Source organism: Onthophagus taurus, chromosome 3, assembly GCF_036711975.1.
Source record: "Onthophagus taurus isolate NC chromosome 3, IU_Otau_3.0, whole genome shotgun sequence".
In the NCBI taxonomy this organism is placed as follows: Eukaryota; Metazoa; Arthropoda; class Insecta; order Coleoptera; family Scarabaeidae; genus Onthophagus; species Onthophagus taurus.
The window spans coordinates 29,927,156-29,943,470 of record NC_091968.1 but is presented as its reverse complement, the minus strand read 5'-3'; the positions used below and the strand labels follow the sequence as shown (position 1 = coordinate 29,943,470).

Here is a 16,315-nt window from a genome sequence, read left to right as displayed (position 1 = left end):
GTTAAATTGATTTTTTCGAACCGAAACGATGGTAAACAACAGGGTTTGTAACTATAAATCACGGCTGGACCCAGCGTGCGATACGGATAAAAAGACAAAAGGGCCGCTTAAACCGATTCTAATCAATTCTGATTGTCGATCACGTGGGCAAAACGGGAATAAATATCGAGGGCGGAGTGACGTCGAAAAAGAACTACGTAAACCTCCGAAAGCCGGCTCTGCACTATTAATAACGGACCCGGAGTGAAATAAAAAGAATAAAAAATCCACTACGGGAAAGAGAAAGAGGACGAAATCCATTTATCATTTTGACGAATTATTTGCGTCACCCTGTGTTTTGTCATAACTTTTTCCAAACCAACTCTTTTACGAAAAAACACAAAAGTTTTATGTTTTTAGATAAAATCTAATTTTCTTAAAGAAATTGCGGGATTTCCCAGTTTTTAACTTTTATTCTTTTTCGATGTAGATGGCGCTGCGAATAGTTGTATTTTTATTTTTTGGTAATATAAGAAATAAAAATATCTGCACTTAATAAGAGCAATAAAAAATTTTCTCCTCTCTCTAGAAACGGAATTTTCGAGAGGAAAGCAAGAGAAAATAAAAGTAAAGGAAACAAAATACTCGACCGGCGTTAACGAAGCTTGTTCGAGCTTGCACCTTTTTCACCTGGACGTTTCGTCGGTTTTCGTAGCGGCGTCGACCGCCAACGGAGGCGTCGCGATGCTGCCATTCCCTAATGGCAACCGGAGCAGTCGTGGAAAAAGGAGCACCGAATTGAACCCAACCCAACTGATTATAATTTCAAGCGTATAAGCGTACCTTTAATTAATACCTCTCCGAATACTGTTTCAAGTGCTTCTTTAATTAGAACGGGACAATTATAGGTTTTTCCTCTCCAACTCCACCTCTTCTCTTTCAATTTCTTACAATTAAAGATGTTAAAATCTTAAAAGAAATTGAACATCTATTTTTAATTTTTAATCTAATTAATACAACTTGCGATTGTAAAATTAATATTAATTTAATCGAGATTTTCGTAATCCTCGTAAAAAATCCTTTCAAATGAGACCAAACACGATGGGGTTATCTCAAAAAATAAGCGGGATATTAATATTTGATATGTTGCTAACTTCAGGTTAGTAATGAATTAATTTTTTGTTATAACTTTCTTGTTTTTAGAGATAATATTGTCGTGTTTCGACTCAATTTAAATGTTTTTTTATAAAGATTAATAATATTACAAAATTAAAGTTGACGTTTATAACCGGAAGTTGACCATATCTTAGCCATTTTTAATGTTGGATATATCATGTTTGTACTCATTTTAAAGGATTTTTAATGGAGATTGCGAATCTTGAACTCAAATTAAAGGTTTTTTTATAACGATTAATAATATGTTGATGTTTATAACCGTAGGAATTACTTATTTCTTTTCAAACTAGTAAACACATTATTTCTTAACTCCTAAAAGTAAATGTCTAAGATATTTTTGAACGTATGCAATATTTTTTAATTAATTTTAGTTTTTGGTACCATATTTTTAATTAAAAATTTTTTTTTGAACACTATTCATAAAGTTTTAATGGAAAACTATAGATATACAAATACATTGGTAGTTTTTAACTTGAAATAAACCACGCAGGCGTCGCGGCGCCACCACCAAAGGCCCCACGGTCATAACCGAAGTTGAATTATATCGTGTGGGGTGGGCGGAATGGAAAAACGAGGGGCGTCGCGTACGGAATGAGATTATTACGGATGGTTTGCGGCCCAACTTTGAGCCGAGACCTTCTATAAATATACCTCGTATCCCAATGCAAATATTTACGGCTCGGTCCGTCCCTGTTTTTCTCAATTTTCATTCGCACGCAGATTGAATTATTAATTTCCACGAAACGCTTTGGCGATATTTACCAGGAAATGTGATTTTTGTGAAAAACGATCAATAAATTCAAGAAATACATTATTTTTAATTTCGAAGAATTAATATTATTAAAACCATACTGTATATGAAATGTTTCAAATAAAAGTTTTTTGGAATTAGAATTCTTTTCAATTAGATTTTAAAATACGTCACGAATCAATTTCTATGAGTATAGTTATGATAATTTCATGATATACAGGGTGTCTCAGCGAGACCGGTCATTAGACGTTTCTGGGGTTCTGGCCAAACAAAAAATTTGAGAATGCAGACTTAAGTATTATCAATTACGTTCTCTTCATCTAAAATATTTTCAGATTTCTAGCACTTCCGGTTATACCGGAAGTCGCCACCTACTTTATTTTTTTAAATGGAACACCCTGTATATTTTTACATATTTGGATTTGTCTGTTTTGAAGGTTTATAAATAACTTTACTTTTTGCAATTTGAACCAGCAATTCTCGAGTTATTCGAATTTTTCTAGAAAAATTTGCTCCAGCGGACATTTGTTCAAAAAATCATAGAACACTCAATTTTTGAGATATCAATTTAAGATTCAGAACATGCTTAAACAACATGATGGAGTATGTTTTGGTGCCGAGAACGGCTGTCTAGATCGTTTGGTTACTTTACTATGATACGTTAACTTTTCGAAATTTGGAAGCACCATAACTTCATTTTTTTAAATGGCACCCCCCATATTTTATTACTTAGTCGTCTTCGGCGTCTCATTTTACATCTTTTATATTCCATATGTCCTATGCCTAACATTAATAGTTTGAGAAATAATTAGGGTTTTTTGAAAAATGCTCACATATCATATGGATATTAACCTAGTGTGCCATGGAAAACAAATGTTTAATGACTTATTGATAAACGTCAAAGTCTAATTTAGGTTGTTTGATGCTTGTGAGTCTAAAACCAGTTAAAATCGATATTAATAACGTAAATAATGTTTATACAAATGAAGAAATCCATAATTTATTTTTGTGCATGAAAAGTGCGACAAAGTTCTTAGTAGAACTTGCAGAATGTTTAATGAAAATTATCCACATTTATCTCCGATGACAAAAGGTAAATTTAGAGGAATAGAAGCAAATTTTTTGCATTTTGGACGAATTAATTACGTGTTAAACTGACCAAAAAATGGACATATATTAAGATTAGCTGTCCCTCTTAAAAATCGATGAATTTTTTTTTAATCGGTAGGAAATGACTCAAAAGATGTGTTAATGATAAAAAAAAGTGCGGAAAAGTGTAGTACTTACCGAAAAATCACTTTAAAGTTGCGATTTGACGTTTCTTTTTGGAAGTTAAAAGCAATGTTAAAATTACATTTTCGTATTAAATTCTAACCTGAAATTGTTTAATTTATACCCACGCACAAAATAAAAAGTTATTTTCACTAAACTTGTTGAGATTACAACATATTTTCGGATGAAAACCTTGTTTCTTAGGCTATCGATGCAGAACGACAATTAAATGGCGTTAGATAGAATTGTTTCTACCAAATGTGTATTAATAGACTTTGTGTTAATGGAATGTGTATCAATTGATCTGTCAAATGACTGAAAGCTCTTTGCAATCTTTATGTTGTAAATATAAATGATAAATAAGTATAGTAGCTTATTTAATAGTAGTTTAGTTAAATTAAAATAGTTATTAAAAAAGACATGGTTACAAAATAAAAATAAATAAATAGCCCGTGTGACGATAGCAACAAACTGTGTATTTAACCAAATGACAATTACAACTGACAACACAAGCAATGTTAACCATGTATTTTCTCGTATTAAATCCTAACCTCAAATTGTTTAATTTATACCCACGCACTAAATAAAAAGTAATTTTCACTAAACTTGTTGAGATTACAACATAATTATTCATAATGACACCTATGTGAAGTTAGTCCCCAATTAAACAGAATTTTACATGTATAGTATTTTAATTATAACATGAGAACCAGTGAACCGATTTCGATAAACAATGTCTCATTCGAAAGCTTAATCCTTGGCCAATACGAAAGTAGAAATGCCCGATTGACGATGTGACGATAGCAACGATAGCAACAAACCTTCCAACAACAAATTTTTATCCGCAATTTCCTATCTATTTTATTAGCTGATATCTTTCTTATTATTAGATATAGCAGAACACTAAATGCACCATATGAAAGCTTGATTCTTTCTTTATGAAATCGTCGGTCCTCGTTTGCCGATATGTTAATATTAAAATCAATAAAAGATGAAGAACACCGCTCTGTACGTAAAATAGCTTAATATTACCAAACTTCAAGCCCTTGTGCAATTATTATCAAACCGAATTTTAAAAAACTGTGTTCACAATCAGAAAGAACGCTCCTTCAAATATCTTAATCCGGGTTTTTGTTGGTCAATATCAATTAGCATCATGGTTAAATCACCTTTAATATACATCTCTATATACAGAAACGTTTAATTGCTCTACCTCTAAACAACTTTCTTACATATTTGATATGAGGAAAACTATAGAAGTATATCATGAAGTTATAGACTTACACAAGGACGTTTTTGGTCAAAAAATTACCAAATTCACACGTTTTAGCTACTTTTAAACATTGTTGGGATCAATAACTTTCTTATATTACCAGGAAAAAACTCTATAACCAAGCAGCGATAGCCGCGTGTTATACACCATTAGAAAGAGCAGCAAATTGTAGATAAAATAGATCTATACTTCTATAGTTTTCCCAATATCAAATAAGAAACTTGTTTAAAGGAATAGTAATTAAACGTTTTTGCGTATAGGGATGTATATTAAGGGCGATTTAAGCATGACGCCGATAGACCCATTTACCAACGAAACCCCGGGTTAAGATATAATGAATTTAAAGAGCGCTCTTTCCGAGTGTGATAATAGTTTTCTAAACATCGGTTTGATAACAATTGCACAAAGGCTTGAAGTTTTGTAATTTTAAGCTATTTAATCTAAGTACAGAGCCACCGCTTTGTAGTTTAAGTACAGATTGATCTTAGTATTAACTTATCGACAGACAAAGACCGGTTTTAGATAGAGAAAGAATCTCTAATTATTATCTCGAATTATCTCTAATAATAAGAAAGATATCAGCTAAGAAAGTAGATAAAAAATTACGGATACAAGTTTGTTGCTATCGGACAAATGTGGAGGAGGCTGAAAACTAGAAACATAAAACTAAAGAAAATTCCAATATTTTTTAGCACCACATAAAGACTGAACATAATATAAATTATGGAGGAGTTGAGCTTTTTCATTCGTGTAACAAATTATAAAGATAATAATAACTATCTACTTATGAATGAACAAGTTTAACTTTCTCATAAACCCATCTTACGTCATACACCCTACGTTATGAACTTTTGATGTTAAAACTTTGTAACTACGAAAGGGATTTTCATCAATAATATGTGTTATTAAGTTCCAAAATAACGTTAAACTAACCAATAATTATCCTAATTATAATATTTAAGTGGTTTGAAGTCTTTTAATAACAAATTTTTATTTAACTCTCATGCTCTCTATTTAAATGCGATAACAGATTATAAACATTTCAAAGAGATTTTTAGAATCTATTTGTATCTTATATTCTATTCAATTTCTTTTTTCGAATCTATCTTTGCTCCTATCTGGCGACGCTCTTGTACACAGTTAATAGACACACAGTCTATGTAACGATTGTAACTAAATTTTGAAATCGGGCATTTCCACCTTCGCATTCATTGCAGATCATACTTTCGACCGAGATTTTGATGACTAAAATTGGTCAATTAGTTACGGAGATAATTGATGTGTTTAATTAATTCGTTTGTTGTGTTTTAATCAAAATCCTTAAATATTTCGAATCGGGCATTTCGACAACAGCATTCAGCCAGACACAAACTTTCGATTGAGATATAAAACATTAAAATCCGTCAAACTGTTCTCTAATTATAGTCGATTTAGTTTAAATTAAAAATTAATTAATAGCACGAGCGTTCACACGTGCATAAACAACGAGCCGAAGATGGTGTCATTCCGAGGGCTGTATAAACTTAGCGGGAGAGAATTGAAATCAAGCATTTTGCGATTTCGATAGAAGACACTATGACGAATCGAGTGACGTATAGATTTTGATCATCGGGTACATCGTTTACGAGTTATCACCACTTAAAGAAGGTCAATTTTGTGTTATTTTCGTGTATCTTCGCATTATTTTGACGTTTTAGCGAAATTCGAAAGAGTTTTCAAATTTTCACGGGCATTTCCACTTTCGTATTGGCCAAGGATTAAGCTTTCGAATGAGACATTATTTATCGAAATCGGTTCACTGGTTTTCATGTTATAATCAAAATACTATACATGTAAAATGCTATTTAGTTGGGGGCTAACTTCACATAAGTGTTATTATGAATAATTATGTTGTAATCTCAACAAGTTTAGTGAAAATAACTTCTTATTTAGTGCGTGTGTATAAATTAAACAATTTGAGGTTAGGATTTAATACGAAAATACATGGTTAACATTGCTTGTGTTGTCAGTTGTAATTGTCATTTGGTTAAATGCACAGTTTGTTGCTATCGTCACACGGGTTATTTATTTATTTTTATTTTGTAACCATGTATACACATGTCTTTTTTAATAACTATTTTAATTTAAGCAAACTATTATTAAATAAGCTACTATACTTATTTATCATTGATATTTACAATTTAAAGATATTTTAGTCGTTTGACAGATCAATTGATACACAATCTATTAACATAAAGTCTATTAACACACATTTGGTAGAAACAATTCTATCTAACGACAGGTAATTGTCGTTATGCATTGATAGCCTAAGAAATAAGGTTTTCATCCGTAAATATGTTGTAATCTCAATAAGTTTAGTGAAAATAACATTTTATTTTGTGCGCGGGTATAAATTAAACAATTTCAGGTTAGGATTTAATACGAAAATGCATATTTAACATTGCTTTGAACTTCCAAAAAGAAACGTCAAATCGCAACTTTAAAGTGATTTTTCGGTAAGTACTACACTTTTCCGCACTTTTTTTTTATCATTAACACATCTTTTGAGTCATTTTCTACCGATTAAAAAAAAATCATCGATTTTTAAGTGGGACAGGTATTCTTTAATTATTCCAAAAAATGTAGTAGATAATGCAACGGAAGAGGTGAATACCTTGGTTTATTTCGAGCCCAGTCCCAACACCTCAATTCGAGCTGCCAAAGAAGATCTGGGAATTATACTACGAAATTTGTCGCGCTTTTCGTGCAAAAAAAAATTAATTAAGAATTTCTTGATTTATGTAAATATTACTTTCGTTATTGTTATCGATTTTAACTCGTTTCAGTACTAATATTAAGGGACATAACAGATAATTATTAGCTCACATGCATCAAGTGACGTAAACAAGTGAGTCTTTGACAAGAACTCATTGAGAAGGCTTGTTTTTCATGGCACACTACGCTAAATATCCATATGATATGTGTGCATTTTTCAAAAAACCCTAATTATCTCCCAAACTATTAATATTAGGTATGGGCCGTATGGGATATAAAAGATGTAGAATGAGACACCGAAGACGACTAAAAAATAAAATATGGGGGGTGCCATTTAAAAAAATGAAGTTATGGTGCTTCCAAATTTCGAAAAGTTAACGTATTATAGTAAAGTGACCAAACGATCTAGACAGCCGTTCTCGGCACCAAAACATACTCCATCATGTTGCTTAAGCATGTTCTCAATCCTAAATTGATATCCCAAAAATTGAGTGTTTTCTGATTTTTTGAACAAATGTCTGCTGGAGCAGATTTTTCTAGAAAAGTTCGAATAACTCGAGAACGACCGAATCAAATTGCAAAACGTAAAGTTATTTATAAACCTTGAAAACAGACAAATCCAAATGTGTAAAAATATACAGGGTGTTCCATTTAACAAAATAAAGTTGGTGGCGACTTCCGGTATAACCGAAAGTGCAAGAAATCTGAAAATATTTTAGACGAAGAGATTGTAATTAATAATACATAAGTCTGAATTCTCAAATTTTTATTTTCGCCAGAACCCCAGAAACGTCTAATGACCGGTCTCGCTGAGACACCCTGTATAAAGAAAATTACCTATCTATTTTATCATGGTGAAATCCCAATTTGAAAATTTTAACTACATTCAGAGATAAAAAAAATTTAAACATAATCATACAATTTGAGGTTTCTGATTCAATTACTCTGAAAGTTGGTCTACTTATTAAGAAAAGTGTCATCTTTTTAATGGTAAAACCCGTTTTTGAAAATTACTTTTAGTTTTTGAGTTACAATTTTTTTTAATTTAATTTAAACATATTAATTAATTATTTAACATTAAAGATTACTTTAATGTTAAAGCTAACCTTGATAATCGAAAGTTATATCCCTGTTATTGTTATAAATGAATCTGTCTTGTTTGTGCTCGTTTCAAAGAAAATTTTGTGGGTCATTTAAAACAGGTATTATTTATAAATTATTTTATGCACTTTGAACCGACAACCACATATATATCCATTCCTAATTTTTACGTCACCCGTTGGCCTTCCCCATCTCACCACGATATTTGAATTCAAACAATTTTCATGTCATATCAATTTTGTACCTTAAATAAAAATGTTGGTTTTGTGTTTAACAGTGATTTCAATCAATTTCTACATTTTAAACGGTAATTAACTGCAATTAATTTTTTCTTAAACATTTATTTATAAAAAATAAAAAGAGGATTTTAAAATGACTTTAAACAATTAAATCTAAAATTAACCGAGGTTAATTTTATAATAATCTTTATTTTAGTTGATTCATATAATTTTTCTAAAGAAACGTGTCAAGATGATTTAAATAAACTTTTAACGGAGTTATTAAACCCTTTAAATTTTATACAAGGTGTTGACGTTTACTCAGACGATTTAGAATACATTTTATTTACAAACAACAACCCAAACGAAGAAATTGTTATAAACGAAACAACAAGGCATTTAATTGATCCTACGATTGAAACGAAAATTTTTATATCCGGCTGGCTGGAGGGATATAATATTAAATGGATCCTCGAAATGCGAGACATTTACTTAAAAAAGTCTCGTTACAACATTATAGTGTTCAATTGGGACCAATACTCGTACATGCACTATATTTTCAGTACGGAACTCTGTCGGGAATTGGGTAAGAACTTGGGGGATTTTATTTCCGATTTAGTAATAACCCTTGAGCTCGATTTGAACAAAATTCACATTATCGGGCACTCGCTTGGCGCTCAAATCGCCGGATTTACCGGCCAAAGAGTTATGAAGAGGTTGTATCGTCGAATCGGAAGGATATCCGCTTTAGACGCGGCGGGACCCATATTTAACTTTAACACCGAATCTTATAGATTGGATAGAAACGATGCCAATTTCGTTGATGCTATACACACAAACAATTTTTTTTTTGGTTATTACGGACCGTGTGGTACTGTTGATGTTTTCGTAAACAACGGTATTTTTCAAGAGGGGTGCCCAACTATATACGATATAATGCGATCGATGCGATGCGAAGATATCCATCGATTTTGTAAGTTTACAATTTAAACAATATTAGAGAAAATAATTTAAAAAAATCTTTTAGTGTTTTGTAGTCATTCAAAAAGTATTGAAGTTTGGAAAAGGAGTATTAATGAAAATTTGATAGGAAGACATTTAGTAACAGGTTATCCCATTGTAATAGGGGAAAATGTTAATTTACGTTCGGACGGTTTTTATTATTTACGAATTAATTTTTAAAAATATTAAAAAAATCTTTAATTATTATTAATTAAATAAATCACCCTGTATGTGTTTCTATACTATACTCTGTTTTTAAATCAGGAGGAGTATTTTAAATTTGTCACCAGATTGACCTTGCACGTGATTGGTTGAATGCGAGGAAGGTTCACACACAGGCAATTTTGATTTTGAATTTGAAGGTTAGGTAATTGATAATTCGACAGTTTCGTGTCATTATTGTATATTTTGTGTTCTTAAACCCTTTTTTATTATATTTTGAAATAAATACACTCATAACTTCAATGTTAATTTGTATGTATAGTGTTGACGATAACAAACGAAAATAAATACAATAATAAGTAAATAAATAACTAATAATTATTAATTTAAATTTACCGCCAAAATATCTAGTGATATTTTCTGGTGATTTTTCCCAGTGTAAATCTGACTTTCGCGTTTACTCCTCCTGGTTTAAAAACAGAGTATAGTTCTAGTGCAAGTGTTAGTTCTAGTTTTAATTGTTATTCAGCGCTAAGTTGTATATTTTTAAGTTTCGGGTTTAGGCCTGTGTCTTCAGATGTTGAATGTTAGGTAAGGTTAGTTTTGTTTACAAACATTAATTATACCATGAAGTATTCTTTGGCAATTAGTAATGGCAATTATAGCGTGAAGTTTTCTTTTGTAATGTCAATTATAGCGTGAAGGAATGTTCGGTAAGGTTAGTTTTGTTTACAAACATTAATTATACCATGAAGTTTTCTTTGGAAATTAGTAATGGCAATTATAGCGTGAAGTTTTCTTTTGTAATGTCAATTATAGCGTGAAGGAATGTTTGGTAAGGTTAGTTTTGTTTACAAACATTAATTATACCATGAAGTATTCTTTGGCAATTAGTAATGGCAATTATAGCGTGAAGTTTTGTTTTGTAATGTCAATTATAGCGTGAAGGAATGTGAAGTAAGGTTAGTTTTGTTTACAAACATTAATTATACCATGAAGTTTTCTTTGGCAATTAGTAATGGCAATTATAGCGTGAAGTTTTCTTTTGTAATGTCAATTATAGCGTGAAGGGATGTTAGGTAAGGTTAGTTTTGTTTACAAACATTAATTATACCTTGAAGTTTTCTTTGGCAATTATACTCTGTTTTTAAACCAAGAGGAGTATTTTAAATTTGTCACCAGATTGACCTTGCACGTGATTGGTTGAATGCGAGGAAGGTTCACACACAGGCAATTTTGAATTTGAAGGTTAGGTTATTGACAATTCGACAGTTTCGTGTCATTATTGTAAATTTTGTGTTCTTAAACCCTTCTTTATTAAGTCAATTTAAATAAAACAAAATTTTCCTCTTTCTTGCTATTTATTTTATTATGCTTCTAAATCGATTTCGAGGAAACAATCCTCATCTTCAGTAGAATTGTCAGTTTAGTTGAAAAAATATATTAATCATCAAATTTAACACATCCTCCAAAGTTAACTTCATCTTTTTTATTACTTGAAAATTTCTTACTTTAATAATTGAACAAATATAATAGAATATCAAATTGACAAAAGATTTTTGCCTGCACCTTGGCTGAGTGATGAGATAAGATCTCTTATGCGCCTGCGTAACCGTACAAAGTCCGTAGTTAAACGTACACCCTCTAGTGCTAATCGGGAAAATTATCGAATTTTACGCAATCGCTGTAATCATAAATGCAAGTATGCTAAGAGATCTTATTTCTACCAGAGGCTGTCTGGAGTCGCGCCCAGAACATTTTGGAGGACTATGAGGTCTCTCGGAGTGATTGATTCTCCGTCTGTCCAGATGGATCTTGATTGTGAGTCGATGGCAAACTTTTTTGCAGAGCCTCCCCTGATCATCGATGACGTAACTAAGGCGGCTACAATTAATGAAATTCTTACTTCTCTTAAATCTTGCTCCTTCTCTCTTACGCTTGTGACCGCGATCGAAGTAGGCGATGCTTTGACTTATTCGAAGTCCCCTTGCGCGGGTTCTGATGGTATCGGTCTCAACCTTCTTCTTCCTATCCTGGATATAGTGCTTCCTCCCTTAACTCATATCTTCAACTTTTCTTTTGAGCGGTCTTTATTTCCCTCTGTCTGGAAGGTTGCTCATGTCGTTCCCATACCCAAATCCAAGTCCTCTTCATGTAACACTGATTTCCGTCCGATTTCAATTTTATCCGTACTATCAAAAGCTCTTGAACGCTTAGTTTATTTACAAGTCCAAGGATTTCTAGAGAGGTTTAATTTACACAATGCGTTGCAATCGGGTTTTCGCAGTGGGCATAGCACAACTACTGCTCTCATTAAAGTTACTGATGATATTAGGTATGCCTGCGACAACAGATGTGCTACTGTGTTGGTACTGCTCGATTTCAGCAAGGCTTTTGATTCTGTCGACCACAGCCTTCTTTTAGCGTCTCTTTCTGCCTACGGATTCACTCCCCCCTGTGTTTCTTGGTTTCAATCCTACCTTTCCCATCGCTCCTTGTGCGTACGCGCTAACTCTTCAATTTCTTCTGCTTGTGCAATCAAATGTGGTGTTCCTTAGGGCAGTGTATTGGGTCCGTTATTTTTTTCTTTGTTCGTTAATAGTGTTACTAATTATATCTCGTGTAATTATCATTTGTATGCCGACGACCTGCAGATATATACTACTACTACTGTTGCTGAATTTCCGCCAGCTATTGTGCGACTTAATAACGATCTATCTAACGTCTTGAACTGGTCTCGGAGATACGGACTTAAGTTGAACTCAGTTAAAACGCAAGCTATTGTGTTTGGAACTCGTCAATTACTTGGTAAGATTAATCCATCTGCCTGCAGTGATCTGATGCTGGATGGTTATGTCATACGGTTTTCTAACACACTTGAAAATCTTGGAGTCCTTATGGATTCTGCACTGTCTTGGAAACCGCAAATTCAACATGTTTGCAGAAAAGTCTATGCTTGCTTCCACTCTTTAAAAAGACTTCGCTGCTCTCTTCCTCCTGTGGTGCGTCGTAATCTTTGTTACTCTCTTATATTTCCTCACTTTGACTATGCGGACGCGGTTTATCCCGATCTCTCGGTGACTCTTCTGAGTAAATTGCAGCGGCTACAAAATAATTGTATCCGGTTCATATTTGACCTAAATAGATTTGAGCATGTAACGCCGTATCGCAATTACATTCAGATGTTAACCTGTGAGAGACGTAGATCCTTTCGTTTATTAACCATTTTATTTAAAATCCTTCATAACTGCACCCCAAAGTACTTATCAGATAGATTCCAGCAATTATCAACTCATGAGCTTGCTACTCGTTCACGTTCTGAAATTTATCATAGATCATTTACAGTACAGTCGATTGCGCTGTGGAATGGACTGCCTTCTGAAATTCGTAATATTTCTAGAATTACTAATTTTAGACATGTTTTAAAGAGCCACTTGCTTGCCCTTCAACTGGCTGTTTCCTGATTCTTTGTTCTTTGTCTTTCTCTTTTTTTCCTCTCTTCAACTGCTCTCACTTGTTGGCAACTGATATCCGGCAGATTCTTTTAGTTTCTTTTAGTCGCTCTCTATCTCTCTTTTTGTGTCTTTTCTTTATTTTTCTCTTTGTTTTTCTTTTCTTGCTTAATCTTATTTGGTGATGTTAATAATATCTAATTGTCACTACTTGCCATATTCAGCAAATACTATTTTTATTTTTGTTTGTTCTGTTGGGTCATTTGGCAGAGATCGCTTGTGCGATAACATGATCCATTTGCTGATACTGTTTAAGTTAAGTGTATCTTATGTAATTTTGTATTTTTGTCTGTGGCAATAAATATGATAAAATGTTAAAATGTTAAATTTTTCGCATCTTTTGCAAATGTAAACGCGTGTTTTGTTTTACATATATTATTTTGGATTTTGTTTTAAGTGTATTTTAACTTTTGGTTTTGAATTTGATAATCTATTATATTTGTTCAATTATTAAAGTAAGAAATTTTCAAGTTTGGATAAAAAAGATGAAGTTAACTTTGGAGGATGTGTTAAATTTGATGATTAATATATTTTTTCAACTAAACTGACAATTCTACTGAAGATGAGGATTGTTTCCTCGAAATCGATTTAGAAGCATAATAAAATAAATAGCAAGAAAGAGGAAAATTTTGTTTTATTTAAATTGACTTAAACAAAGCTTGCTAATGGATAATTTAATCAATGAAGAAAAAACCTTCTTTATTATATTTTGAAATAAATACACTCATAACTTCAATGTTAATTTGTATGTTTAGTGTTGACGATAACAAACGAAAATAAATACAATAATAAGTAAATAAATAAATAATAATAATTATTAATTTAAATTTACCGCCAAAATATCTAGTGATATTTTCTGGTGATTTTTCCTAGTGTAAATCTGACTTTCACGTTTACTCCTCCTGGTTTAAAAACAGAGTATAGTATACAGCGACCTCCATTAAAGTTATTAAAAAATGTTATATAGGAAAATTATTCAAAATAACAAAGAAACTTTTTTTTTACAACAATTATTAGCATAACCTTAAAAACATTGTCTTCTTACCTCTAACCTATTCAAAAATCGAGTTTTTTATGATCTTTTTATTGATGAAAGTGTGTTTGGGGATGTAAAGAAACAATTTCAGTTGATATTGTAACATGTAAAAACAATGTTTTAAAATTATATGATGGAAACTAATAAAAAAATTGTAATGTTAGGTATATTAATTTTATAACTAGTTTTATTTCAACTATCATAACATGTTTTAAATTACCACAAAACCGTAAAAGAGTCATTAAAAAAGGTATTTTTTTATAGTTACCAATAAATTTTTGTCATAACTTAGTTTACTATATATAAAAGAAATTTTCTTTGCCAAACAAATCAGTTTTTATCTACTTCAACTAAGATGTTCATTCGTGGAGTTCTTCTTCTCACAATAATAATGGTAATGGTGTGTGCTGCTTGGTCTCAATTACCTGATTTTGGGAATAGTAAGCGTTTTATTTTAAATTTGGTTTAAAATGTAACAAAAACATAATTTTAGATCTTAATAAGTTCTGCAACCCGTTCAATATAACCAATCGTAGCTGCCCTCCAGGTTGCAAAGGATACGTTTCGATGGATAAATTTTGTAATTACCAAAGGCAATGTGTTTGTAATTAAAAAAAAACTGTTTCAAATTAATCCAAAATAAAATTCTAAATGTATACAAATAATGACCGAGTACTTTATTCGTAATTATTTAAATGACGAGACCATCGGGATCATTGTCACACGAGCAATTACCTTATAACGACGAAAATTACTTTGAAACCATTAGCGACATATCGAAATTGACACGTACGCGTCGGCGTCATCGTGAGAACACACAGTTTAGAAACACGCATTTGAGTAATTACTCGAATGGTTCATAGCTTATTTTTTACTACCTCTTTTTCGTATAATTAAATATGAAATATCGATTAATAAAAATGTTTTGTTTATATTTTGCTTGAGATATTATTAAAGTAAGTCTATTAAAATGCCTTAGCATCGTTCCGTTATTATTAAAACCGTAGGAAAAATGGAGTAAAACAAGTTTCGTTTCTCGGTTGGGCTCCATAAATTTTTCCTGATTATCGGGGATAATAAAACGGCGAGGCAGTAGCCAAGGGAGAATTTATACATATAATTAAAACTCTGACCGGAACGGAGATGCCGGTAATCCGGTCTTCGTCGTCTACGTCGCTGATAAACTCCTACTTCTCAGATACACCCCAGGATCACTCGTTTTCCTGTCTTGTTTCAACCCCATCGATTCTCTAGTCACGTACTTAATTGCTTATTGGCTTTTTCGGAAGATTCTTAGTCTAAATCCACACCGTTAAATTCGAATTCTTCACCAAAACTATTTGTCAAAATTCGTTGATATAAATTAAACCATTTCATTAATCTGAGATAACTTAATAAAGTGTTGTCATTGTAACTTGGGATGATCGGATGAATTTGGGCGTTTAAACAATAACGTTCAAATATATATATCACTACTATCCGTGCAAAAAGTCAAGGCCCCTCACTTTAGAGATCGATATCTTCGCAACCGCTCCATAAAAAAAATTGCAACAAAGTTTGTTGTAATCACTGAACATTTCTACGTAACTTATGTTAATCTGAAAATTTTCGGATACACGGTTTTCTTGTTACCGCGAGTTAAATGAAAAATGTACCCGATTTTTTTTCTCGAAAACTATCGTACGAAAAAATATTAATTTTGAACAGGTGGTAGTCTGATGTGTTCTCAATGACTGGCATGTTTTATTTTTTCGATATTTCATACAGTTTCGCGGAAAATCGCGGTTTAGTAAGACGCCGTTATGTCGAAAACGGTTGGGTGGATTTCTTCGCGAATTTGACCAAAATATGTCAAATAATGTTAGTTGTCGGATTCCGTTATCAGTTTTTCAATATTAAGGCTCTCTATTTTTTTAAGAGCGATTTAATGGAATTACAAATTAAAAAGAAACAGAAATAAGCTCTGCGGGGTGACGAGGGTTCCGGCCAATCGGAATAGATGGTGCGTCCCAGACAGGACGTCGCGCCTTATTTCTTTATGTAGGCAAGATAAAGGCGCGACGTACTGTATATGTATTA

The 16,315-nt window shown here is 32.1% G+C and overlaps 1 protein-coding gene across 1 annotated transcript; it reads left to right on the top strand.

Moving 5' to 3' along the window:
* Positions 1-8,496: 8,496 nt before the first annotated feature.
* Positions 8,497-14,984, top strand: LOC111421687 (pancreatic triacylglycerol lipase-like). Its single transcript, XM_071194778.1, has 4 exons — positions 8,497-8,613; positions 8,742-9,497; positions 9,552-14,676; positions 14,730-14,984. Exons 1-3 carry the CDS (start codon positions 8,562-8,564, stop codon positions 9,704-9,706), a joined length of 963 nt encoding a protein of 320 aa, XP_071050879.1. The 5' UTR covers positions 8,497-8,561; the 3' UTR covers positions 9,707-14,676; positions 14,730-14,984.
* Positions 14,985-16,315: the final 1,331 nt, after the last annotated feature.